Genomic DNA, 26,597 nt, shown 5'->3' with positions numbered 1-26,597 from the left:
GAGATACTAGATATGACAGGAAAACAGGTGGTGTTTATTTGGAAGTATAACAGAAACTGGAGATAGCATGAGTGTTTTTTTATTTGCATGTAGGAATCTGCTCCAGTCCAAGAAACAGAGAAGGAGTCACCTACAGAGGCGGCTCTGGTAATTTTACTTCTATAATATCTGCCTTCCGAATATAAAACCAGTACTGCTTTCCATTATTAGTGAAGACCTTCCATTATTAAATTCCACATTCATACTTCTAAACATGTTTTTAGGTTCAGCTATAGTTCACAGAGATGATTTTAAGCATCCAGACTCTGATACAGATGAGTAGTAACGGTTACGAAGGGAAGCCAGATACTCACATGACCAGAGACAGATTTGTTGACTCAACACTGCAGTATGTGTCTTTAATTTGCATAAATGAATGTGTAATGATGCTGATAACTGCGTTTCTTTGTGTGTAGGCTACTGTTGAAGATAAAGAGTCTCCCATTGAAGAGACTCCGGTAACTATTTAAGTTTTAATAGATCAAATATCAAAAAGTCTTAATTGATCAAATAATTTTGTTTTATGCTATTATTTCAACATTGCTCTGTACATATTTAATGTTTTTTTTTTTTTGTTTTTTTTTTGCAAAGTGTTTTGTTTAATGAAGCCATATGCAAATGCATTTATTAAATTATTTATTTAATCACTGCTATTGTCAGATATTTCCTGACTAATACTTATTAAAATATTATAAAGAGACTCAAGTCTGATATTAAATCATCATCTGGCTTCATATTTAACTTGGTGTGGTTATCAAAAATTGTCATTATTTACTATTGAAGAATGTTTTTTTTATAGTATGTGTTGATGGATGGAAACTTCTAACATGCGCTGTGGCATTTATCAAAACCTTTAGCCCATCTTTTTGTATTTTTGTATGTTTTATTTTGTTTTTCAGGGTACTATCAGCTGTTGCAACATCTGGCAGCACAATAGCAAACACAGTCCAACTCATAAATTATTCTTCTTGTTCCGAACACAAAGCTTTGCTTTTAAATCCAAAGATCTTTAAACGGCTAGCGCTGCCAGTGTTTCTGCAATTTCTGATTGTACCTTTAAAGTTTAATTTTCATTTCATGTTTTTTTTTTTTTCCCTTGGTCTTTTCTGTTACAATAGTTTTGAACCACATAAGGTCGCACACACTAAAGCCACTTAAACAGAGATGATGTTATAACCCAACAATTCCCCTGCTTACTGAACCTTTAAATAGTGACTTAACTGATGACTATTATTATCCCTCTAATCACCATTTTCAGTTTCCATGGTGACGCCATTCTTACATCACCGCACGGGCAGCAATTTTACATTCTTTCTTTGTATGCAAAAATTTTTAGGTGTCAATCTAATATTAGCATCTATGTTTAGTTGAATCTGAATTCAGCAGTTTTTAATGAAAAGGTGTTCTGGAATTTAGTTATGCACCATCTTACAGCTAGGCTGAACTTTTTGGTGACTTCATCATATGTATTTTGAGATCATATAGTCACTATGATCTGAGGAATGTTCATCCATGCTACTTCATTCAGTAGGCAGACCCCCAATCCTTCATGCCGTCCGTTGAACATTTCTCCCAGCCAAAGTACTCAACTGTTGGTGAAACTCAAGTCAGTTTTTTCTTTGAGAACTGACTTGCCATTCCACATCAGGGACAGCTTTAACTTCTAAAGTTAAACTGGTCCCTGCACCCCTCATTTTGACACTCTTGAGTGCTCCCCTCCTTGGTACCGTGCACCGATCCATCCACATGAGTGGCTTGTGTTAAGTGTTCAAACACTGGCTCTCACTCCTGGGCACCTCTTCTAGACTATAGGTGCCAAACCAGAGGAGGAGGCCAGTTCACTAGAAGCCAAACCAGGAGATGAACCAGATAAGGTTGAGCCCAAACCAACAGATGAACCAGATAAGGTTGAGCCCAAACCAACAGATGAACCAGATAAGGTTGAGCCCGAACCAACAGATGAACCAGATAAGGTTGAGACCCAACCAGGAGAAGTTGCTGATAATATTGAACCCAATCCAGGAGATGCTCCTGATAATGTTGAGCCCCAACCAGGGGATGAAACCAGTAAGGAGGGTGCTGCAAACAATGGGAATGAGGAGGTAGATATTCACCTGTGATTCTGCACTTTGGTATGCAGACCATTGACAAGACCCTGGTTTCTTTAAACCTCACTGATTATAATCAAAATGCTTTTAAACAAATCTGTTCTGCTGAGTTTTTATTTTGTAACTTGATATGTGAAATGTCAATTATTTTTCGGCAAGGTCTAATAATGCATTAGCTAGCATAAACCAACATGAACAATTAATTTTTACATCATTTATTAATCTTTGTTAATGTTAATCGAGCATGAAGATTAATAAATGCTGCATAAGTATTGTTTGCCGTTAGTTCATGTTAACAAATGAGACCTTATTGCAAAGCGTTACCTATTTTTCTTTTATACGGTTGTTTTCACTTTATTACATTCTCTCAAGTATGTGTTATGTGCATAAAGCATGTGTGGTCTGTTTCATGTGTATTACGTAATTGTGTCAAGTTGTTGGTCAAAAATATACTTACAAATCTTACCTTAAGGTTTGTCGTTTGCACATTGAGTGATTCTATTTGTTTGCCTCACCTCAGGAGAAGATGCCTATCCCTTCTGTTGTTATTGAGCCTGCCTCTAGTAATGAGGGCGATGATGACCGTGATGGTGATATCACATCTCCAATAGCAACCAGTGACAATGGGGTGATCGCAGAATGCCAGACAACCAAAGACATCTCCTCTGGAATGCCTTCTGGATACCTTTACAAGGTGAATATAAAGCAAACACCATTGAAGTAAGGGATAATTGACAGTCACACATTTACTTTGCAGTAATGATAGAGTGACTGTACATTATCCTGTTCATTACATAGTTACTCACCAAATAAGTAAACACATGGTGAGGAAATATTGATTTTGCCCATATCCACCTAACTTTGTGCAAGACCTCCAATTCATTAGCCAGTATAACTGAAAGGATAAAAATGTGCAGGAAACGGTAAAACATCAGCATGTTTATGATTACGATAAAATATTAAAATACTATGATAACAAATATCAGTTTGCCATTTCAAGCAGCACAACAAACTGGCTGGAACCCGGAAGCCTTGCACAATCAAGTTAAAAATTACCAAGCTCCCTCTTACCTTAAAAAGATATAACCCTAAAGCTACCGCTAAGAAAAAATATAGTCCATTACAGGTTACAAAACATTTTGCCTATAGCAACAAAACAGACACTGCAACAATATTACAGCAATATTAATTAATGAAGTCCTCTATTTAGGGTGACCAGATGTCCCATTTTTTTTCCGTATTTCATCTCTATTTTTAGTGTCCTGACTTATTAAGAAAAAATCATGTTTTGTCCTGTATTTCATCTTTCCTAAAATTTCGTTACGACTGGGTGATCATATAGTAGTAGTAGTAGTAGTAGTGATCTGTCATGTGAGATCAGCACAAACAAATTCCTCAAAATTACCATCCAATCACAATTAGCTATCAAATAACTTGCTGTTAGTGAAGGCGGGATAGGCGGAATCGCACTGAATGACATACACCGCTCTCTCTCGCGCGCGCACGATCCTCTCAGACAGAGCGCAATCAGTTCTCTTTGCGCCTAAATGGTCAAATGCACGCATAGTTGCCAAAATGTCCATCATGTGGAGTATCTCATTTAAATACAGTAGGTTATGGCTTAAGTGGTGAAAAACCGGATACGTGTCAGTATATTACATCCATGAATTCGGTCTTAAAGGGACAGTAGCCTAATTGAATATTCTTCTGTCACTAATGTTAATCCATAACTGAGACACAAGATGCCATCAGTTGCATTTATGAAACAAAAGACATACACTATATTGCCAAAAGTTTTGGGACGCCTGCCTTTACGTGCACATGAACTTTAATGACATCCCATTGTTGATTTGTTTAATATGGAGTTGGCCCACCCTTTGCAGCTATAACACTCTCAACTCTTCTGGGAAGGCTTTCCACAAGGTTTAAGAGTGTGTTTATGGGAAATTTTGACCATTCTTCTAGAAGCGCATTTGTGAGGTCAGGCAGTGATGTTGGTGAGAAGGCCTGGCTCGCGGTCTCCGCTCTAATTCATCCCAAAAGTGTTCTATTCCTCCACACCAAACTCACTCATCCATGTCTTTATGGACCTTGCTTTGTGCACTGGTGTTCAGTCATTTTGGAACAGGAAGGGGCCATCACCAAACTGTTCCCACAAAGTTACAAATTGTCCAAAATGTCTTGTTATGCTGAAGCATTAAGAGTTCCTTTCACTGGAACTAAGGGGCCAAGCCCAACCCCTGAAAAACAACCCCACACCACAACCTTTACACCACTGCATCTGACGCTTTGCATTGCACTTGGTGATGTAAGGCTTGCTCAGCCATAGAAACCCATTCCACAAAGCTCTCTATGCACTGTTCTTGAGCTAATCTGAAAGCCACACAAAGTTTGGAGGTCTGTAGCTATTGACTGCAGAAAGTTGGCAACTTCTGCGCACTGCATGCGCTGACCCCGTTCTGTGATTTTACGTGTCCTACCACTTCATGGCTGAGTTGCTGTTGTTCCCAATTGCTTCCACTTTGTTATGATACCACTAACAGTTGATCGTGGAATATTTAGTAATGAGGAAATTTCACAAATAGACTTATTGCACAGGTGGCAACCTATCACGGTACCATGCTTGAATTCACTTGAATTCACTGCCTAGGTGCTTGATTTTATACACCTGTGGCCATGGAAGTGATTGGAACACCTGAATTCAGTGATTTAATTCTAGATGGCGCTATTGCCATTGACAAATCAGAATCAAGTGTTCTAGAGAGCCGTGGAATTAAAGTCACCATGAAACGGAAGGCTTTTCATCCCTATTGTGATGTATATCCGAATGAAACTGCTTCTTGAAGAAGAAAAAATGTAGGGCAAGACTTGATTTTGTTTATCAGGAATTGATTGGATTGTTGTTGCTTGCTATTGCTGTGATCTCATGTGACTGACAGGTTGTCCCGCCCATGAGCCAGTAAGAACATCATCAGAGAAGAAAAGAGATATCGCTGCAGGAGGGATATGCACGGATGCACACAATAATGATGTGCTCAGATAAATCATACTGCATGAAAAAATTGTCAATTTTGATTTCATAGTGACTTCACACTGAAAATTACCAGAGCTTTTAAGTATATGTAATAATGGTCTTGTTCTTATGCTGTCCTGTAGGTTGAAACGATGCATGACTTTGAAGCAGCAAACCCAGATGAACTGGAGCTGAAGAAAGGAGACATTGTTTTGGTAGTACCTACAGAGCTAGCTGAAGATCAGGTAGGATTTGCTTGAATGTTTAAAGGGTTGGTTCACAAAAAAATGAAAAGAATCCCATAATTTACTCACACTCAAGCCATTCTAGGTGAATATGACTTTCTTTCTTTCAGTCAAACACAATCGTAGTTATATAATAAAAAATATCCTGACTCTTCCAAGTATAATGGGAATGAATGGTCCCATAGATTTTGAAGCCCAAAAAAAGTACATCCATCCATCATAAAAGTAATCCATACGACTCCAGAGGGTTAATAAAGGCCTTCTGAAGCGAAGTGATGGGTTTTTGTAAGAAAAATACCCATATTTATAACTTTATAAAATATAATTACTGGCTTCCGGAACAAAAGTCGAATTCCAGTGGAAGAATGTAGGAGTAGCATAAGCTTAGACGCCTCTCGCGGTTTAAACAAATAGGGCTGTGCAACAAAATCAAGCTCCTCTTCTCTTATATAGAAACTGATATTTCTCTTTAAAAAAATCTTGTTTTAGACTTCTAATTTGTTAGCAGTGTTTTGTTTCGCTCTATCCTTCGCACTTACGCGTTTGTCAATACATCATATGTCGAGTCAAAGGTCACTTTTCGGCCAGGAACACGACTCGCGTACATCCGTTACCGGAAGCCAGTGATTATAGTTTGTAAATATGGATATTTGTCTTACAAAAACCCATTGCTTTGCTTCAGAAGGCTTTTATTAACACCCTGAAGCCGTATGGATTATTTTTATGATGGATGGATGCGCTTTTTGGGCTTGAAAAGAGTCAGGAAATTTTATATATATTTTATATATTTATATTTTTTAATTTAACTCCGATTGTGTTCCCCTGGAAGAAGAAAGTCATATACACCCAGGATGGTTTGAGGGTGAGAAAATCATGGGATGATTTTCATTTTTGAGGTGAACTACCCCTTTAACTTTTGTTTTGTCTTATTATCTTTTCTTATTTTGACATTGTGATAGTCAGAACTTGATTTTAAAGCAAATTTTTTTTTTTTCTTTAGGATGCTGGTTGGCTCACGGGCATCAGAGAGAACGATTGGCAACAGCGCGGAAGCTCAGCTAAGAAAGGACTGTTTCCTGAAAACTTTACACAGCGCCTAGAGTAAATGACCTCAGCGTGTCACGAGAAGGCGCGTGGACCTGGACGTTTGCAGACAGAGCCACCCACCATGAGGTCTGATGTACTGATGACAGCTGTCAATCAGGCCAGGCAAATACCACATAAGAGGAAACAACAAAATCGACTAAACGAAGCAAGTGGAGACACAAATACCTACTCGGAGCATAAAGAAAATAACCAAGCATGACGTGATAGTATGGTAAACCTTTTCTCGCAAAACCAAGATAAAATCCCTGTTTTTTGTTTGTTTACCTGTGAGCAGCAACGAATTGATGTGTGCTTTGTTGGAACTCTGGTGACCTCCACATATAATCCCTGTCTGTTTAAAGAAGAACTAAAGTAAGAGTTTCCCCTCTCAAGACAAAAAAGTTACCTTATCCTCTCTGCACCAAGTGTATTGTATTGACTTTGTTGCTCTGCAGCGAATTTTATCAGAATTTGTAGTGATATGATCTATTTAACCATTCTAAGTGTTACACAAAACTTAGGTGTTTTCTTTGAGATATTTCTGATATAAATGTGACATTGCATCATCGTTAGTGTTCTCTGTAGTTTCACGGCTGGCCGTGCGCGGCTATGGTGGTGGTATTTGGCATATATTTGATATTGACATAGTTTATGGCCGAGACTTTCAGTGTTTATGCCAAATTAATCAAAGTCCTCTTGAAGAATATGGATTTGTGTTGAGTTTACAGCATGAGAAATGTTGTGAGAAGAAATCTGAAATATTGCACCTGGCTAATTCAGCTTTGCAAAACACAACATGTAGCTCCCTATAATTACAGACATTATGTGTATTATATTCACATTGACATAAATGCAGAACTTATCCTTGAATGGACGTGGAGACATTAATTTGTGAATGATGTTTTATGTTTGGAGAAATTGTATTTATTCAACTCTATATTTTTTAAGCCAATGATGAGTGGGAAAGTTTGGGGTGGGAAATCGAAAAAATATGCAATACATGTAATTGGTTAATAGAGTAATCATTGTCTTTGTTTGGTTCTGAAACAACAACAACAACAAAAAAAAAAAAACAGCATCACTCCTGTGTTCGTATTGTTAGCCTTACTGTAGAGCATTTCTGTGATGTACATATCTGTGCTAATTTAACTGTAAAGTGAATAAAGAATAGTTCATATGAGTTTTGGTCCATCTTCACAAATGGAAATAACATAAATGACATGTTTACATAATGGTATTAGCTCGACAAATCAAATATCACTTGTTTTATAATCACTGTTCAGGGTGGAGCGTTTAAAAGCAGTTAGTTGTGCAGTTTAGCAGTAAAAAAAATTAATTTTGTTTGTAATGACAACCAACTAACGCAAGGGGAAGACATTTGTCTTTTTCCAGCTCTCTCTCTGTGTGTGTGTGTGTGTGTGTGTGTGTGTGTGTGTGTGTGTGTGTGTGTGTGTGTGTGTGTCTGCGGAGAGCTTTTATAGAATGGTACAAAACCTATAGAAATTAAAAAACTGGTTTAAACAGTTGAAGCTCTAAAAGCACAGGTAATATCCATTTCAAGCGTTTACCAGAAAGTGAAAGTAGATAGGCTATACTCAATATGCTTCCGCAGGTTGGATGGAGAGTTTTAGTAGGCTGTGATGTGGTTTGTTTTCGGTAAACAAAGCAAACATTTCAAAAGAAAAGAATATTTACTAAGAACATACATAGAACATACTAAGTATGGTCATGGATGCACGCACTGCGCCGAGGATCTATCTTCGTCCATTTTGCCGCCAGTTGTTTAGTCTTCAAAAAAAAAAAAATGATGGGAAATCGCCGAACTTCACGGCACATGTGACCTACAAGAGTGATACTGATAGGCTGTCATCTGCAAAAAACAAAGAGTGTAGGCTACTTAAAGGTGCAATATGTAATATTTTTGCAGTAAAATATCCAAAAACCACTAGGCCAGTGTTATGTATTTTGTTCACTTGAGTACTTACAATATCCCAAATGTTTTCACCTAACGTTTGTAAATCGTTTAACCAAGGCTCCGGGACGTGTCATCATACCCACATTACCCTCGGTATCCGGTTTTATTTTGTAGAAACCATGGAAACACCAAAGACGCTTTAATATATTATACGTTTTATTAGACATCATACAATACGTTTTAAAGTTAATTGCATGCCATTTATCAACACAAGCCCTACAGTATTTAATATGATATTCTAAAATGGATCTATCTTACTGCAGTGTGTAACAGAGTCTCACAGCAGCTGAATGCACAGAGTCAGGCACGTGCACACATAGACAAAAAAGGGGCTTGAGCCCCTGCCCTTTTTCTTCCTCGAGAGAAAGTGCCCTTTTTTCTGGGGTGTTTTTTTTTTTTTTTTTTTTTTTTTTTTTAAATAAATAAATAAATGGATATATATTCCTGTTTGCGCAACTTCCCTGTCAAACAAATATATTTACTGAATTAAAAAAAAATACTATATCAGGTCGGCTTTGTCAAGTCGAGTTCAGATGACCTCACTCCGCGACGCGCCATTCATGCCCGCGCGCGCGCCACGCCCCACCTCACGTCGAGTTTGCTGCTGGCTGAAAACTTGTGACAACTATTCCCGCGAAAATGCAACTGCTGTCTGGCGATAAGAAGCGAAAAAGAAAAAAGCCCTAGATGGATGCATCTCGTGCATTTCTTTCAGGTAGGCTAGCCTATGTTCACAAACCTTAAAGTTTTGGCTATTTAAGGTTTATACATTTAACGCTGCATTAATAGTTGTTACCACAATCAACACATCTGTCTGATTTGATACTAATGAAATTTATGTCATATTATAATTTCAATTATTTTATTGTGCTATGCATTGCGTTTTGAACCATGGTAAAGATTTCGGTTGGGCTGTCGATACCAGAAGAGGAGCATTCCATGGACGCACATCCATGAACCACATTATTAGACAGTTTTCTAAGGATGCATGGTTTATTAAAACTATTTAAAAATCATAATACAGCATCAGCTACATAATGCTACCCACTGAGCAAATTACGCCCAGAAGACGTCTTTTTGAGGTCTTGTCTCAGGTTGAAAAGACGTCCACTGAGGGGCCAGAATGAAAGTTTTTATGACGTCTTTTTTGACGTCTTCTGGACATCCGATATAGACGAACACGCAGAATCACCAAAGGAGAAAAATCACAATTTTTAAGCCACCATCGTGGAGATGAGTGTTTGTTTTAGTTGTGCTCTTGACCCTTGCCTTATTAATATTAGAGTTTGTTTGGGCTGTTAACTGAGTCATAACAGCCAGACAAGTAAAGAGAACTGATCAGGTGTTGATTATATTCTCACATAACCATTATTTGACCTGAATCACTGAACTCATGAAGAGCCCAATCTCTGAGTTAGATTTACATTATTGATTACAGGAAAACTGTGAATCTACAGCACAAGATCAGCTTTTACAATATGATTCAAATGATTTCAGAAAAGGTGTGTTGAACAAAAAAAAAAGTATTCATTTTAGGCACACACAGACATCAAGAATCAGCCCGTGAATCTCAACAGTGGTGACCATCAAAAAGCATGTTGCAGTGCATTCTGGGAGCCACCAATCAAAATTCATCCATGGCTCCCATCATGCATTGCTGCATGAATAAATTATGAGCTTAATTGTCTTAGTAATTTCCTTTATTCTCATATTTTATTTTGTTCTGTTTATGCGACTTTTTAGTAGCTTGTTTTCTAATGTTCAGAGTTGATCTGTTTATCAGAATATGTTGCTTGTCACCGTCATTGAGATTCACAGGCTGATTCTTGATGTCTGTGTGTGCCTAAGAGAATTTTTTTTTTTTTATCCTTTATATTATATTGATAAAGCTGATCTTCTGCTGTAGAATCGCAGTTCTGCTATAATCAATAACATAAATTTAACTCAGAGATTGGGCTCTAAATGAGTGATTCAGGTCAAACAATGGTTATGTGAGACCATAACCAACACCTGATCATTTCTCTTTACTTGTCTTGCTGTTATGACTCAGTTAACAGCCCAAACAAACTCTAATATTAATAAGGCAAGGGTCAAGAGCACAACTAAAACAAACACTCATCTCCACGATGGTGGCTTAAAAATTGTGGTTCTTCTCCTTTGGTGATTCTGCGTGTTCGTCTATATCGGATGTCCAGAAGACGTCAAAAAAAGACGTCATGAAAACTTTCATTCTGGCCCCTCAGTGGACGTCTTTTCAACCTGAGACAAGACCTCAAAAAGACGTCTTCTGGATGTAATTTGCTCAGTGGGTATTCTTAAATCTACGCTTACACAGGATAATACGTCAATAAAAGTTTAAACCCTCGCTCTGTCTTTGCATGTTTGATGTCCACATATTCTTGTTGAAGAAATTACACTGGCTGTAGCATTTCTTTCACAAAGAAGTGGCCGAATATTATTATTTAACTAATAATAAATTTTTAATTATGGTGGTTGGATTTGATCGTGCTGTGCTGTCTAACAACAAAAATCAGCAGGCTTTTGGCGTCCTCTGCAGGAATTTGTTATAATATATAATATATTAACAGTTCAGGGAAAAAAAAATCTTGATGTGTTTAAATATGCAGATTAGCTTATTTTGGTTAATTTAGAAGAAGTCTACAGATGCAAACAGACGGAGTGTAGTAGGCTTAAAACAAACTCCATCTAAATGTGTAGGGTTAGGGATAAGTTTTCTTTCCATTAGAGTAAAAGACATGGCAGCAAAAATTGACCACAATCTTAAAATTGTCCACTTCATGAAAGAAGTATTCCAATAACACCAAAAAAATTAAAACGATTTATTGATTTGTGCAAAATAAACAAATTATTAGTGAAACTATGTCCCTCTCCTTGGTGCAGTCATTTATTCTAAATATATATAGTTGCTGTTGACTTCTCTTGTGATAAACCTAGTGAATACTAAAGAAGACCATGGTCTCTGTGTGAACTAATTATTTTGTAGAAATCTGTGGAGTATAAAACAATTGCGTGAGTGGAAGTCAAAGTTGTCTTAATATATTTAAGGGTTCATTATTTTTTAAATAAATAATTATGAGAAGTGCCCTTTTTTCCACTTGAGCCCCTGCCCCCCAAAATGTCTGTGCACGTCCCTGCACAGAGTAACGTTATAACATAATTTTTAACACTCTCAAATGTATCTAATATGATAAACAGAGCTGCGTTACCTCATACTCATGACCGGAAAAGCGGAAGCAGCGCCGGCGACTGTGTCATAATAAAAGTACCGCTGCTCTTGAGGCGTGTGTTGTGCACTCGCTCCAGCGGCCTCATTCAGCTCCCGCAACACTCGCTCCTGCTCTGCTTCCATACTAAATCACCTCCTCCATGAACATGATTTGCTCCCGAGTCCTATCCATATTCTTTACCCTATTCTGCACCGTCCGTTGAGATGCAGACCACATGTCCCAAGATTCCGCTCTAAAACTTCAAGCTACGCCTTTGTTTTGAATAGGCCTCTAGCAACCTCTAGCGGCCAAAGTTATTACATATTGTACCTTTAAAGGATTAGTCCACTTTTAAATAAACTTTTCCTGATAATTTACTCACCCCCATGTCATCCAAGATCTCCATGTCTTTCTTTCTTCAGTCGAAAAGAAATTAAAGTTTTTCATGAAAACATTCCAGGATTTTTCTCCATATAGTAGACTTAAATGGGCACCAAACAGTTGAAGGTCAAAATTAGTTTCACTGCAGCTTTAAATTATTCAACACGATCCCAGATGAGAAATAAGGGTCTTATCTAGTGAAATCATCGCTCATTTTCTGCAAAAAAAGAAAATTATATAAGTTTTAACCATAAATGCTCATCTTGAACTAGCTTTCTTCTCTATTTGAATTCCAGCAGTGTAGACACTGCTAAGTGTATTACTGCCCTCCACAGGTCAAAGTTTGAACTAATTGTTATATACTAAACTAGCATATTGCATATAAAAATTAGCTCAAACTGGAATGTTTTCATCAAAAACTTTAATTTCTTTTCAACTGAAGAAAGAAAGACATGGAGATCTTGGATGACATGGGGGTGAGTAAATTATCAGGAAAAGTTTATTTAAAAGTGGACTAATCCTTTAAGTACAGTACAGTCCTCTAGTAAATGTAGGCTACTTCGTTACTGTCAACCTCTGACAAAAACAATGTGGACACTTTCTGGACGTTAGTATTGATTTATGTTAATACTTGCCTGTACAAAACATCTGGCCCATCAACCTATAAAAGTTTAATTGATTAAAATAACTTTAAAGTCCCCCTGTAGTCAATAATTGTATCCCTTAAAACTAAACTTTGGTCACAAAAATGACATATTTGACATATAAAAATATTTCATGCCTTATAGCTTAAATGTAACTCCACAACCTTGCTTCATTTAGTATACGCGGATCAATGAATATGCTAATTAGCCCCACCTCCACTCACTTGCACGAGCTCAGAGATCCACTCGGTCAACTTACTGATTTAAACGCTGCACAATGGTATTGTTTTTTACAATGTCAGACACATAACGGTAATTAATATGATTACTATTTTCCTTTACTACATTATTAAACAGCTAATTATGTTACTAATGTTATACAAACCATGTTTCTGTTCTTCATCTCAGAGTCAGATGGCTGCCTTCTAAAAATCACTATCCTTAGAAACACTTTGAACACCTTAGAACGTCAGTGGAGAAAGGCATATATTTCATCATAACATCGTTATATACGTCATATGCCTGCTATATTGCTAAATCTACATGATTTTTCATATCAACAGAAAAAGTTTATCAGGATAACCTGGCTGCTTTAGAACAGTCATATTTAATGATATGCTAAAGCCTGCCAGCACATTGACGTGATTGGTTACAAGGTAGTTTGTGACATCAGAAACACCCGTGATTTCAAACTGCGTTTTTGAAACTGTCTTTAGATCACTGCAGTTTAAAAGAGAAAACACTCAGCAATGCTGTTGATTTATGAATTTGCACATGGTTTATCTTAAAGCATATTAAAACACCACATTGACATAAACACCACTGAAAACTTGATTTTCACCACAGGGGGACTTTAAGCATTGATGTTGCATTGATCAAACAAAAAGGTGTATCTCTCTAATAAATAAGCAAATATCTTATAGATATGTGGGTATAATATAACATAATGTAACATCAGTTAGTGTAAAAGATGCAAAATGTCTGTTCAAATGGTTTCTAAGGTAACTCCATTTCAGGAAATGACATCAGCACCTTATTTTTGAAGCTCATACAAAAGCAGTGTGAAAACCGGAAAACTACACCAAGGATGAATTTTTCTTTTTTTCCAGCAGATGAATGATGCTTTTATACATTTATATTTTCCTCCTCTTAAAGATGCCAGGTAAGTAAAATTTATAAAATAAAAAAAAGCAATAAAAAATGAAAAACTGATTTAAATGTAATGAATTTGGTTTTGTCAAAGCAGCAGTTCTGGGAGTGAGTTTGGATCAAGGGTCAAAGGCTGTGGCTAAAGCAGAGGGCAAAACCGTGTATCTGCCCTGCAAAGTGACCGGTCTGAGTTCTTCAGATTATATCCACTGGTACCAAATAAAAGACGGCAAAGCCCCGTCAAGACTGCTCTATATCAGTACAGTTGGTAGTATCATTCGTGATAGCAACAATCCCCAAGCAAACGACTTCACAGTGGACAAAACAAAGCTTTATAATCTAAAACTGAGTGACACTAAGAAGAATCACAGTGCCGTTTACTTCTGCGCTTACTGGGAAAGAGGGATAAGAAGCAGCCACAGTGAGAACATTTACTGTACATAAACTATAATGACTGAAATATTTATATACTTTAATATTTATTTACCTATCACATTCTGTTTAAATTCTCAATTTGAATTAAGCTGCATATAGGATGACTGGATGAAGGTATTTGGATCTGTTCAGATCTGAACTTTATTGCCCTGCTGTTCATGGATACATTATGCATGCATGTATGAGGTTCCCTTTCAGTCGGTCACTTTGGGGATCACTTTAAGAGACCAATCTACTTTGAGTGTAAACTAAACGAACCAATACACATTGCATGCAATCTTCGCATTCAATGCTCCACCCCACCTTTCAGGAATAAATGAGGAAGTGTATACATGGCATATTTGTTTTATGCTCCGGAGTTGAGTGGCTCTACTGTTCCTGCTCTGCAAGGCCTTGAAGAGGTTTCTGAAGAAAGCCTCTTAAAGTTGGTGTTGGTGTGACAGCGCAGACAGTGGTGGATGCAGTCTCACAGAGAGTTGTCAAAAACAGTTCAGGGGCTGTGTACAACATTAAACAGAGCATTATTAGGCCTATACTCTCCCACTTTTAGAATGATGTTTGCATACATTTATATTGTCCTTCTCTCAGAGATCCCAGGTAGGTGACATTTAAAATTAAGCCATTACAATGTTTTTAATTTTTTTCAATCAAAGCAGCAGTTCTGGGAGTAACTTTGGAACAAGGTCAACAGATGTTGGTCAAAGCAGTGGGCAAATCTTCATATCTCCCCTGCAAAGTGACCGATTTGCAGTCTTGGAATTATATCCATTGGTACCAAAAGAAAGAGGGTGAAGCTCCATCAAGACTACTGTATATCAATGCAGGCGGTAGCTTTACTCATGATACCAACAATCCCCAAGCAAATGACTTCACTGTGGACAGAACACAGCTCTATAATCTAAAACTGAGCAACACAAAACCCATTCATGCTGCAGTTTACTACTGCGCCTACTGGGACACGAGCAACCACAGTGAGAACATCCACACTCATACTGTACATCAACTACTGGATATTATCATAAGATAGTATTCATTATTGACTTTTGAATAGAAATATCAACTATTCATAGAGCTGATATTTCAAGTAAACCCAATTTCCACGTCCACTATTGTAAGTCCCTGAAGTTCAACACATGAAGGTGTGATTTTTTTCTTTCTTCAAGCTTTTATCAAATAATCTCCTATATTTGTAGTGTTTGTTCACAGTTGTTTGTTTGTCATGCAGATCTTCAACAGTGGATGGTGCTATTGAGCTGCAAAAGAGGATCTGTTTCAGCTTTAAGGCTCTATGAAAGTTAATACATTACTTCTTATAAATTGCATTTTACTAAATTACTTCTGATAAATTAAAGAGAATCTTGATGCTATATCAAATACATCAGTCAAATGTATCAGCTTTTAAAATATATTTTATTCTGATTGCTGTACAAGAACAAATCACATCACAACAGCATTTATGTTTATCATAGCTCCACATCAGGAAATGATGTCACTGAACAATTTTCTGCAAAGATTTTGGCAAAATAATCTAAAGAAGTGTAGAGGAAACTTTATGAGCCATAAATCATCTCACATAACCAAATGAACAATGCTTGTTTTCATTTTGTGCTTCACTTTTCTATGCGTTTGACTTCATGGCATTGTTTTGACATGTGGCTAGAGTCCAAAAACTGGGCGTGTTCAGCAGGCCTGAGCTAATGTAATGTAAGTTTTATTAATGTTACTGTTTTATGAACAGGGCGGGGCGAGAGCCGCGGGACAGGAATGAGGCCGCTGAAGTGAATGCTAATGTGAGACACCTGCGAGCAGACACGTGCACACATAGACAAAAAAGGGGCTTGAGCACCTGCCCTTTTTCTTCCTCGAGAGAAAGTGCCCTTTTTTCTGGGGTGCTTTTTTTTTTTAATAAATGAATATATATTCCTGTTTACGTACAGCTTCCCTGTCAAACAAATATGTTTACTGAATAAAGCAAATAAAAAAATACTATATATCAGGTCGGCTTTGTCGAGTTCAGATGCCCTCCCTCCTCGACACAGCATTCATTCCCGCACGCGCGCGCGCCCCGCCCCACCTCATGTTTGCTGCTGGCTGAAAACTTGTGACAACTATTCCCGGGAAAATACAACTGCTGTCTGGTGATGAGAAGCGAAAAAGAAAAAAGCCCTAGATGGATCCATCCCGTGCATTTCTTTCAGGTAGGCTAGCCTATTTTCACAAACCTGAACGTTTTGGCTATTTAAGGGTTATTTATACACGCTGCATTAACGCTGCATTAATAGTTTGACCACCATAAACACATCTGCCTGATTTGATACTAACGAAATTTATGTCATATTATAATTTCAATTATTTTAATGTGCTATGCATTGCGTTTTGAACCATGGTAAAGATACCTGTAGGGCTGTCAATACCAGAAGAGGAGCATCCATGAACAGCATTATTAGACAGTTTTCTAAGGATGCACGATTAAAGCTATTTAAAAACCATAATACAGCATTACATAATGCTATTCTTGAATCTATGCTTACACAGGATAATACATCAATAAAAGTTTAAACCCTTGCTCTGTCTTTGCATGTTTGATGACCATATTTTCTTGTTGAAGAAATTACAGTGGCTGTAGCATTTCTATCAAAAAAATATTATTAATATAATGGCCGAATATTATAATTTAAATAATAATATATTTTTAATTATGGTGGTTGGCTTTAATCATGGATTTGATCGTGCTGTGCTGTGCAGTGTAACAACAAAAATCAGCACGCTTTTGGCGCCCTCTGCAGGCATTTGTTATAATATATAATGTATTTATAACATTTCAGGGGAAAAAAACTCTTGATGTGTTTAAATATGCAGATTAGCTTATTTTGGTTAATTTAGAATAAATCTACAGATGCAAACAGACGGATGATAGTAGGCTTAAAACAAACACCATCTAAATGGGTTAGGGTTAAGTTCTTCCCATTAGAGTAAAAGAAGACATTAAAGCAAAAATAGACCAAAATCTTAAAATTGTCCACTACATGAAAGAAGTATTCAAATAACCAAAAGAATTAAAACAATTTATTGATTTGTGCAAAATAAACAGTACATAATAGTGAAACTATGTCCCTCTCCTCAGTTCAGTCATTTATTCTAAATATATAGCTACTTCAAAATAGTTGCTGTTTTCTGCTCTTGAGATAAACTCTTGTGAATACTAAAGACGGTCTTTGTGTGAAATGATTATTTTGTAGAAATCTGTGGAGAGTGTAAGGGAAGTCAAAGTTGTCAATATATTTAAGGGTTCCTTATTTTGTAAATAAATAATTATGAGAAGTGCCCTTTTTTCCACTTGAGCCCCTGTCCCCCAAAATGTCTGTGCACGTCCCTGCCTGCGAGAAACACTGGCCTTTAGTCTGGAGCTTTTATTATGCTTATGCTGCAGTCGGCCGCTTCTGCTCTTTTCATGTGTATGTGGAGTAACACAGCACTGTTTTACATGGTTAAAACAATCATACTAAACACATTTGAACGTGTTGAACGTGACACTCTGGTATGAGAGACTTGTTGCATTTTGCAGAAATCTAGATTGATATTAGAATATCATAATAAAAACTGGATGACTTGTGGTGCTAAATGACATTAAATTCATTTTAAAATATATTGTATGATGGAGAAAGCTCTCTCTGATAATGCAGGTAACGCAGAAATTATGTAATTGACATGCGACACAATGACATGGTCTGTGTCCTGATTAAAATTGATGATTTCTCTGGATTTAAATATTGTTGGAAACGTTTGGGATAATGTAAGTACAAGTCAACAAAATATTGTTCTTTCGGTGTTTGGAAATGGTTCTAAATGCTAAAACAGACACTGTTATGAAGACAAAAACTATTTGGACACTTTCTGGATGTTAGACACTGAATCATGTGTATGGTTAATACTGACTTGTACAAAACATCTGGACCGTCAGTTTTTTCAGTTCCACAGTTGCTTTTTATTCAGCTCTTGTTTTTCCACACAGTCATCTTACTATAAAAGATTAATTAATTCAAATAACCTTAAGCATTTGTTCACATAATCATATTCAAAGAGAAAGGTGCATCTCTCTGATAAATAAGCAAATATCTCACAGATTATGTGGGGATAATGTAACATTTGAAATTTGTTTCAGCATAAAAGGCACATGTCAAATTTCTTTAAAAATGGTTTCTAAGGTAACTCCATTTCAGGAAATGACATCAGCACACTTTTTTTCATACAGCACCCTAAGTTCATACAAAAGCAGTGTGAAACCTGAAAGACAGCTTTACACCAAACAAGGTATAATATTTTTTTCACCGGATGAATGATGTTTTTATACATTTATATTTTCCTCCTCTTAAAGATGCCAGGTAAGTGACATTTATAAAAAAAATAAAGCTATAAAAAAATGAACTGATTTAAATGTAATGAATTTGGTTTTGTCAAAGCAGCAGTTCTGGGAGTGAGTTTGGATCAAGGGTCAAAGGCTGTGGCTAAAGCAGAGGGCAAAACCGTGTATCTGCCCTGCAAAGCGACCGGTCTGAGCTCTTCAGATTATATCCACTGGTACCAAATAAAAGACGGCAAAGCCCCGTCAAGACTGCTCTATATCAGTAAAGATGGTGCTGTCACTCGTGATAGCAACAATCCCCAAGGAAGTGATTTCACAGTGGACAAAACAAAGCTTTATGATCTAAAACTGAGTGACACTAAGAAGAATCACAGTGCCGTTTACTTCTGCGCTTACTGGGACACCAGCAGCGGCCACAGTGAGAACATTTACTCACATCCTGTACATGAACTACACTGGTAAATCTAACTGATGAATGACATATTTATATACTTTAATATTTATTTATCTGTCACTTTCTGTTTAAGTTCTCAATTTGATTTAAGCTGCAAATGCACAGAATAACTGGATGAAGGTATTTGGATCTGTTCAGATCTGAACTTTATTGTCCTGCTGTTCATTATGAGGTTATTTGTACACACTGTATTCTTGTGATTTTGGAATATGTCAGGTGTATCTCATATTTGTTATGCTTTGTGAAGATATAAATAAAGTATTTGGCATTTACAGATTTGTAGTTTTCAGTTTGATGAAGAGCTCAAATATCACTTGTCCTTGTGTGGTGAAAATTAATTCTATATATTCAACCCTATAGTGCCAACTTTATGTGCTTTTCACATGTATTTTAAGTCATTTCTGAAGCTGACAGACATTCCACAAATATACTGAACTCTAGTCTAATTGAACAAATGTATGAATATTGTAGGCTATAATATAAAACTGATCTTACAATTTATTTTACAAATAAAAGCACAAAAAGAGTGACTCCTTTTTTCTCTTAAGTTTATCTCTGTGACCAATTTAGCAATCGCCTATCACTGTTTTAATTAATTACATCACAGATTTAAACTAAATGTTAGCCTACTCAGAGCATCTTGTCAACACAGACAATCTGTGAAACATCTTCACCTGTTCAGCATCTGTTTAAATCCACACAAGCCACTTTATACCGAGTGCCACTGAGGAAGAGCCGCTTACTGTGAGATCTGCTCTGGAGAAGCTTTTAATAAACCAGGGTTAAATTACATGTTTAATGTTGCCTAACCCATGATTGGTTTAACTTGTGTGAAAAACCTTCTTGTGATAGTGATGACGATGAGATAAAGAGGAAACCACAAGGACATCATCATATCTTCTGATTGGCAGATGCAGTTCATAATTCATCAAACTCCTGGATGACAGATGTAGACATGGCGATGTCTGGAATGATCACATTTGTGTTCTTAGTAATCTTGATAGGTGAGATTTAAGTATTATAATTATTAACATTTCTCAGTCAAGATTATTTAGTGATTTTCTACTTTTAAAAATGAATTTCCGTCAGTAATTTTAGGGGTTTCGTCAACTATCTCAAAACATTTTAAACAAAACTATATTTTTGTTGTAGGCTATATACCTACTTATGATACCAAAATTACAGATTATACTATCAGAAAACACTCGCTTCTACGCTGAGCTTCTACTTTAGTTCCTCCGAACTGCTGATTAAAAAGCCACTGAAGAGAGTTTACACACTCAGCGCATTTTAATTGTTTCTCTTATGGTTTTAGGTTGTTTAAATGGACAAAATATTCCTAAGCATTCTGGTCCTCCTGTAATTAAGACAAAAGGTAGAACTGCTGTACTCACATGCCAAGTGAGTTCATCGACGCTCAAGTCCAACGCTCTCCACTGGTACAGAGCTCAGCCAGGGGGAGCTTTCCAACGATTAATGTATTTCGAAGCTGGATCGTCAACAGCCAAAATCGATGGGGGAAATACTAAAAAATATGCAGGATCGGTGAGAAATGACCAAGTGTCACTGACTGTCTCTTCACTGACGCTCCAAGATACAGGAACATATTACTGCGCGCTCTGGACTGACAGCAACACAGTGCTAACTGTGAGAGGAAATCATTACAAAAACCTGCTTTCAGAATCAAAGCGGTTTATGTGGAACAACAGTAGCAGCAAGTGGAATATTTTAACTGTGGCGTTAATTTTTGATGCCAGTATGTCATTAAAAACGATTTTAAACCTTCAAAAAAAAAAAAAAAAAAAAGGTGTATGAGAAGAACCCTAAACACAAAACTGTAGTAAACACAGAGACTGTTAACAACAGGCTGCAATAAAAATGTTTCTTCAACTTTAGGCTAGTCATCTTTATAGGCTATCCCATAGGTTACTCTTTAGCTATTACAATAAAAAGCATTTTCTTTTTGTTAAATGAAGGTAACATTACTTGCAAACGTTTTATTGTGTCTTGATTATGTAAAATGCCTTTTGTGAATATATATATATATATATATATATATATATATATATATATATATATATATATATATATATATATATATATATATATATATATATATATATTTACACTTGTCACAAACTCAGATCCCAATCTTAATTTATGGAAAAACATTTTACATTTACATTTAAAATAGCACTGGGGATTACAGTAATCTTAGTTAAACGATATAGGCTTATTTGAGCATTTGTTGTGTGAAAATTTTTAAATAAAATTTTTTTATATCGATACATTCAAACTGTCCCACAGCTGTGACATCACTTCCTCCACTATCAAATGTTTTGCCTGTAATAAAAGTTTTATCAAAAATGAATGTCTTGACATGCAGATCTTCAACAGTGGATGGTGCTATTGAGCTGCAAAGAGGATCCGTTTCAGCTTTAAGTTTCTATTAAAGTTACTAAATTACTTCTGATAAATTAAAGAGAATCCCAATTCTATATCAAATACATCAGTCAAATGTATCAGCTTTTAAAATATATTTTATTCTGATTGCTGTACAAGAACAAATCACATCACAACAGCATTTATGTTTATCATAGCTCCACCTCAGGAAATGATGTCACTGAACAATTTTCTGCAAAGATTTTGGCAAAATAATCTAAAGAAGTGTAGAGGAAACTTTATGAGCCATAAATCATCTCACATAACCAAATGAACGATGCTTATAAACTTGTGCGCTGTTGTTCTCATAATGATTCATGGTAAGTACACTTTAAAAAGGGGTTAAATAGGTCAAATAAAATAGATTAATATGTTAATAAAACATAAATGTGAAAACTTATTTAAAATAACTGATTTACATTTTATTTCATCGCAGGAGTGGAAGGTTTGAGTTTAAATCAACCTCAAAAGGTTTTGATAAAGTTAAAGGGTAAAACTGTGTCCTTCAGATGTGAGGTCACCGACTTGAGCTCTGGTAACTATGTTCACTGGTACCATAAGAAAGTCGGTGGAACATTTAAAAGAATACTCTACATCAGTCATTCTGGGGTTATTACAAGTGAAGCAAAAGAATATGCCTCTGAAAAAACTGGAAATTCATATGGTATAAAACTCAAAGAGATAAAGGAGGATCATGCTGGCACGTATTACTGTGCATGCTGGGAGAGCAGCCACAGTGAGAGAAAGCTTTGACATCCGTGACATAAACCATGAGAGACTGTTATTCCACCACAGGAACAATGACAAAATCTAACAGTTACAAACCACATTTATTACAGTATTGAATCGTCTGAGAACCACAAAATAGTGCGGTTTGGTGTAGCAAATATGTTTGCAGATAAAAACAACAGCAGAGAGTTAGGATGATGGTTATGAAATATAGTGAAAATGCCTCATGCAGGCCTTCTCAGTGCTGCAATATTAAGAGATGCTGTACATCATCTAATACAAAAGGAATTCATGAACAACACACAATTCAATGCAGTATTTTCAACACAATAACACATGGCCTACTGATATCCCTACAAAAAATAAGTATACTTCAAGGTCATTTTTATTAAGTATTCTTAAGTAACGTATATAGTATAAAAAGTATATTTTTAAGTATACTTTATGTAGTAAGTATACTAATATCAATGTACTATACTTGTACTTTATACACTTTTTAGTGTAATAACTTTTAGTGTACTAAGTCTACTTTTATCTATACTTTAAGTGTAACAGACTATATGTTAAATACACAACTAGTTTATACGTTTTTTTGTTTGTACTGCAACTATACTTATTGGTATACTGATAGTTAAATACTTGTAGCACATTTTTATTCAATGAAAGTACACTTTGAAGTATATTATCAGTGAACTACTAGTATTTTTATACTGCAAGCATATTATGGAGTCAAATCAATGCCACATATATTTACAAAAGAATAAAGTATTGCAAAAGAAAATAAAGTTTTAAAAGGAGAAAAAAAAATGTTTTGCAAACAAAAATGAAGAATTGCAAAATAAAAACGAAGTAATGAAAAAATAAAGATATAATTAATTGCAAAATTCAGTGACAGCTGTAAATTAAGCTTAAGAACTTTGATCCTATTTTATCTCTGCAACATTTTTTTTTTTTTGCAGCAATGATTTTGAGACATATTTGCGACAACCTTACTATAAAAGATTAATTAATTCAAATAACCTTAAGCATTTGTTCACATAATCATATTCAAAGAGAAAGGTGCATCTCTCTGATAAATAAGCAAATATCTCACAGATTATGTGGGGATAATGTAACATTTGAAATTCATTTCAGCAGAAAAGGCACATGTCAAATTTCTTTAAAAATGGTTTCTAAGGTAACTCCATTTCAGGAAATGACATCAGCACACTTTTTTTCATACAGCACCCTAAGTTCATACAAAAGCAGTGTGAAACCTGAAAGACAGCTTTACACCAAGCAAGGTATAATATTTTTTTCATCGGATGAATGATGTTTTTATACATTTATATTTTCCTCCTCTTAAAGATGCCAGGTAAGTGACATTTATAAAAAAAATAAAGCTATAAAAAAATGAACTGATTTAAATGTAATGAATTTGTTTTTGTCAAAGCAGCAGTTCTGGGAGTGAGTGTGGATCAAGGGTCAAAGGCTGTGGCTAAAGCAGAGGGCAAAACCGTGTATCTGCCCTGCAAAGCGACCGGTCTGAGCTCTTCAGATTATATCCACTGGTACCAAATAAAAGACGGCAAAGCCCCGTCAAGACTGCTCTATATCAGTAAAGATGGTGCTGTCACTCGTGATAGCAACAATCCCCAAGCAAGTGATTTCACAGTGGACAAAACAAAGCTTTATAATCTAAAACTGAGTGACACTAAGAAGAGTCACAGTGCCGTTTACTTCTGCGCTTACTGGGAGAGGGACTCAAGCGGCAGCACAGTGAGAACATTTACTCACATCCTGTACATGAACTACACTGGTAAATCTAACTGATGAATGACAAATTTATATACTTTAATATTTATTTATCTGTCACTTTCTGTTTAAGTTCTCAATTTGATTTAAGCTGCAAATGCACAGAATAACTGGATGAAGGTATTTGGATCTGTTCAGATCTGAACTTTATTGTCCTGCTGTTCATTATGAGGTTATTTGTACACACTGTATTCTTGTGATTTTGGAATATGTCAGGTGTATCTCATATATGTTATGCTTTGTGAAGATATAAATAAAGTATTTGGCATTTACAGATTTGTAGTTTTCAGTTTGATGAAGAGCTCAAATATCACTTGTCCTTGTGTGATGAAAATAAATTCAGTATATTCAGCAGAGTGCCAACTTTATGTGCTTTTCACATGTATTTTAAGTCATTTCTGAAGCTGACAGACATTCCACAAATATATTGAACTCTAGTCTAATTGAACAAATGTATGAATATTGTAGGCTATAATATAAAACTGATCTTACAATTTATTTTACAAATAAAAGCAAAAAATAAAGAGCTTTTTTCTCTCTCAAGTTGATCTCAGTGACCAATTTAAAAATAGCCAATCACTTTTTAAACTACATTGTGAATTTTACAACCAATGTATTCTGAATTACATCACAGATTTAAACTAAATTTTAGCCTACTCAGAGCATCTTGCCAACACAGACAATCTGTGAAACATCTTCACCTGTTCAGCATCTGTTTAAATCCACACAAGCCACTTTATACCGAGTGCCACTGAGGAAGAGCCGCTTACTGTGAGATCTGCTCTGGAGAAGCTTTTAATAAACCAGGGTTAAATTACATGTTTAATGTTGCCTAACCCATGATTGGTTTAACTTGTGTGAAAAACCTTCTTGTGATAGTGATGACGATGAGATAAAGAGGAAACCACAAGGACATCATCATATCTTCTGATTGGCAGATGCAGTTCATAATTCATCAAACTCCTGGATGACAGATGTAGACATGGCGATGTCTGGAATGATCACATTTGTGTTCTTAGTAATCTTGATAGGTGAGATTTAAGTATTATAATTATTAACATTTCTCAGTTAAGACTATTCGGTTCGTGTCGCACAAGTGACTTGCAAAACATTTTAAACAAAAATTTTTTTTGGTAGGAGCTATACGGCTTTGTAGATTTGTTATAAAGTCATAAATAATGACAATTCGTTTTATCGATGCAATGTCCAATACGGATTCGAACATGTTGACTCCTCCTCTGGCTGGAGCGACCGCGGTTCCGAGCTTCTGTTCTGACTGTAGTTCGTGTGATGAAACGTTTGAAAAGCAGATGAAGCTTATGTGAGCTGTTTAAAGGTCTGTGACAAAATACAAGTGCTTTAATTTAACTGTTTCTCTTATGGTTTTAGATTATTTAAGTGGGCAAAATATTCCTACGCATCCTGAACGTGTGGTGTTTAAAGCAACGGGTAAAGCCGTTAGAATCAAATGCACTGTGGATTCATCGACGCTCAAGTCCAACGCTCTCCACTGGTACAGAGCTGAGTCAGGGGGAGCTTTCCAACGATTAATGTATTTCGAAGCTGGACAGCCAAAAGCCACAAACGACAAGGATGTGCCCACTGGACCATATGGTGGATCGGTGAAACCTGAGATAGTCAATAACACACAGCAAGTGTCACTGACTATTTCAAAACTGGTGCTCCAAGATACAGGAACATATTACTGCGCGCTCTGGACTGGAGATAACACAGTGCTAACTGTGAGAGGAAATCATTACAAAAACCTGCTTTCAGAATCAAAGCGGTTTATGTGGAACAACAGTAGCAGCAGGGGAGACATGCGGAATATTTTAACTGTAGCATTGCTTTTTGTTGTAAATATTTCATTAAAAAACTTTAAATGTTCTTGCGTATCAGACTATACTGTTAACAACAGGCTAACTGTTTCTTCAACTGTATGCTGTGGTCATCAATAGGTTAATCTTTATCAAAATGATAAGCTTTTTTTGTTGTTGTTTTTGAAGGTATAAAAATTGCTTGCAAACCTTTTATCATGCCTTGTTTCTTAAAATGCCTTTTATGTGTAATTTTCTTTTTGTCACAAACCCAGATCTTCAATCTTAATATACATTTTACATTTAAAATAACGTTTTAAAAAGAGGTTAAAGGTGCAACAGAGGATGTTTTCGTCGACTGAGAAACCAAAGACCGCTAGTGAGTTTTTGAAATGAGCGCATGCGTAAGAACAACCCCCCTGATCGCGTAAACGATTGGCTGATGTTTTTAAGGTCCTACCTCGTGCACAGATGATATATATTAATATTATTCCTTTCAGTGCACCTCATAAATAGTCTTTTATCAGTTAGTAAAGACAGTTTCAAGTAATATTGCAAAAATGTATAAAACAAAACATCCTCTGTAGCACCTTTAAACAATCACAGACTATTTAACCATTTGTGAAATTTATTTTTAAATACATGTTTAATATCAGTTTATTCAAATTACAACTGTCCCACAGCTGTGACATCACT

At 36.0% G+C, this 26,597-nt stretch overlaps 2 protein-coding genes and 1 long non-coding RNA gene across 3 annotated transcripts in view; 2 read left to right on the top strand and 1 right to left on the bottom strand.

Annotated features, from left to right (window-relative positions):
* Positions 1-7,529, top strand: part of amph (amphiphysin) — a 41,143-nt gene extending 33,614 nt beyond the window's left edge. Inside the window, 6 exon segments of the mRNA XM_067363171.1 lie at positions 94-147; positions 456-497; positions 1,845-2,141; positions 2,668-2,841; positions 5,304-5,405; positions 6,406-7,529. Of these exon segments, the coding sequence (XP_067219272.1) occupies positions 94-147; positions 456-497; positions 1,845-2,141; positions 2,668-2,841; positions 5,304-5,405; positions 6,406-6,510 (774 nt within the window). The 3' untranslated portion in view covers positions 6,511-7,529.
* The window catches only part of LOC137003130 (uncharacterized), a 30,264-nt gene extending 9,655 nt beyond the window's left edge, over positions 1-20,609 (bottom strand). The window contains exons 1-2 of the long non-coding RNA XR_010891945.1: positions 20,514-20,609; positions 2,663-2,832 (exon numbers count right to left, since the gene is read on the bottom strand). This is a non-coding gene — a long non-coding RNA (uncharacterized lncRNA). The remainder of the gene's footprint in view (positions 1-2,662; positions 2,833-20,513) is intronic.
* A 2,520-nt stretch (positions 20,610-23,129) lies between these two features.
* LOC137003791 (uncharacterized) lies at positions 23,130-26,042 on the top strand. Its single transcript, XM_067364072.1, has 4 exons — positions 23,130-23,644; positions 23,726-24,088; positions 25,023-25,115; positions 25,474-26,042. Exons 1-4 carry the CDS (start codon positions 23,599-23,601, stop codon positions 26,040-26,042), a joined length of 1,071 nt encoding a protein of 356 aa, XP_067220173.1. The 5' UTR covers positions 23,130-23,598.
* Positions 26,043-26,597: the final 555 nt, after the last annotated feature.

Source organism: Chanodichthys erythropterus, chromosome 16 (genome assembly GCF_024489055.1).
Source record: "Chanodichthys erythropterus isolate Z2021 chromosome 16, ASM2448905v1, whole genome shotgun sequence".
In the NCBI taxonomy this organism is placed as follows: domain Eukaryota; kingdom Metazoa; phylum Chordata; class Actinopteri; order Cypriniformes; family Xenocyprididae; genus Chanodichthys; species Chanodichthys erythropterus.
The sequence above is the reverse complement of the archived record's forward strand: the minus strand, read 5'-3'. Positions and strand labels throughout refer to the sequence as shown.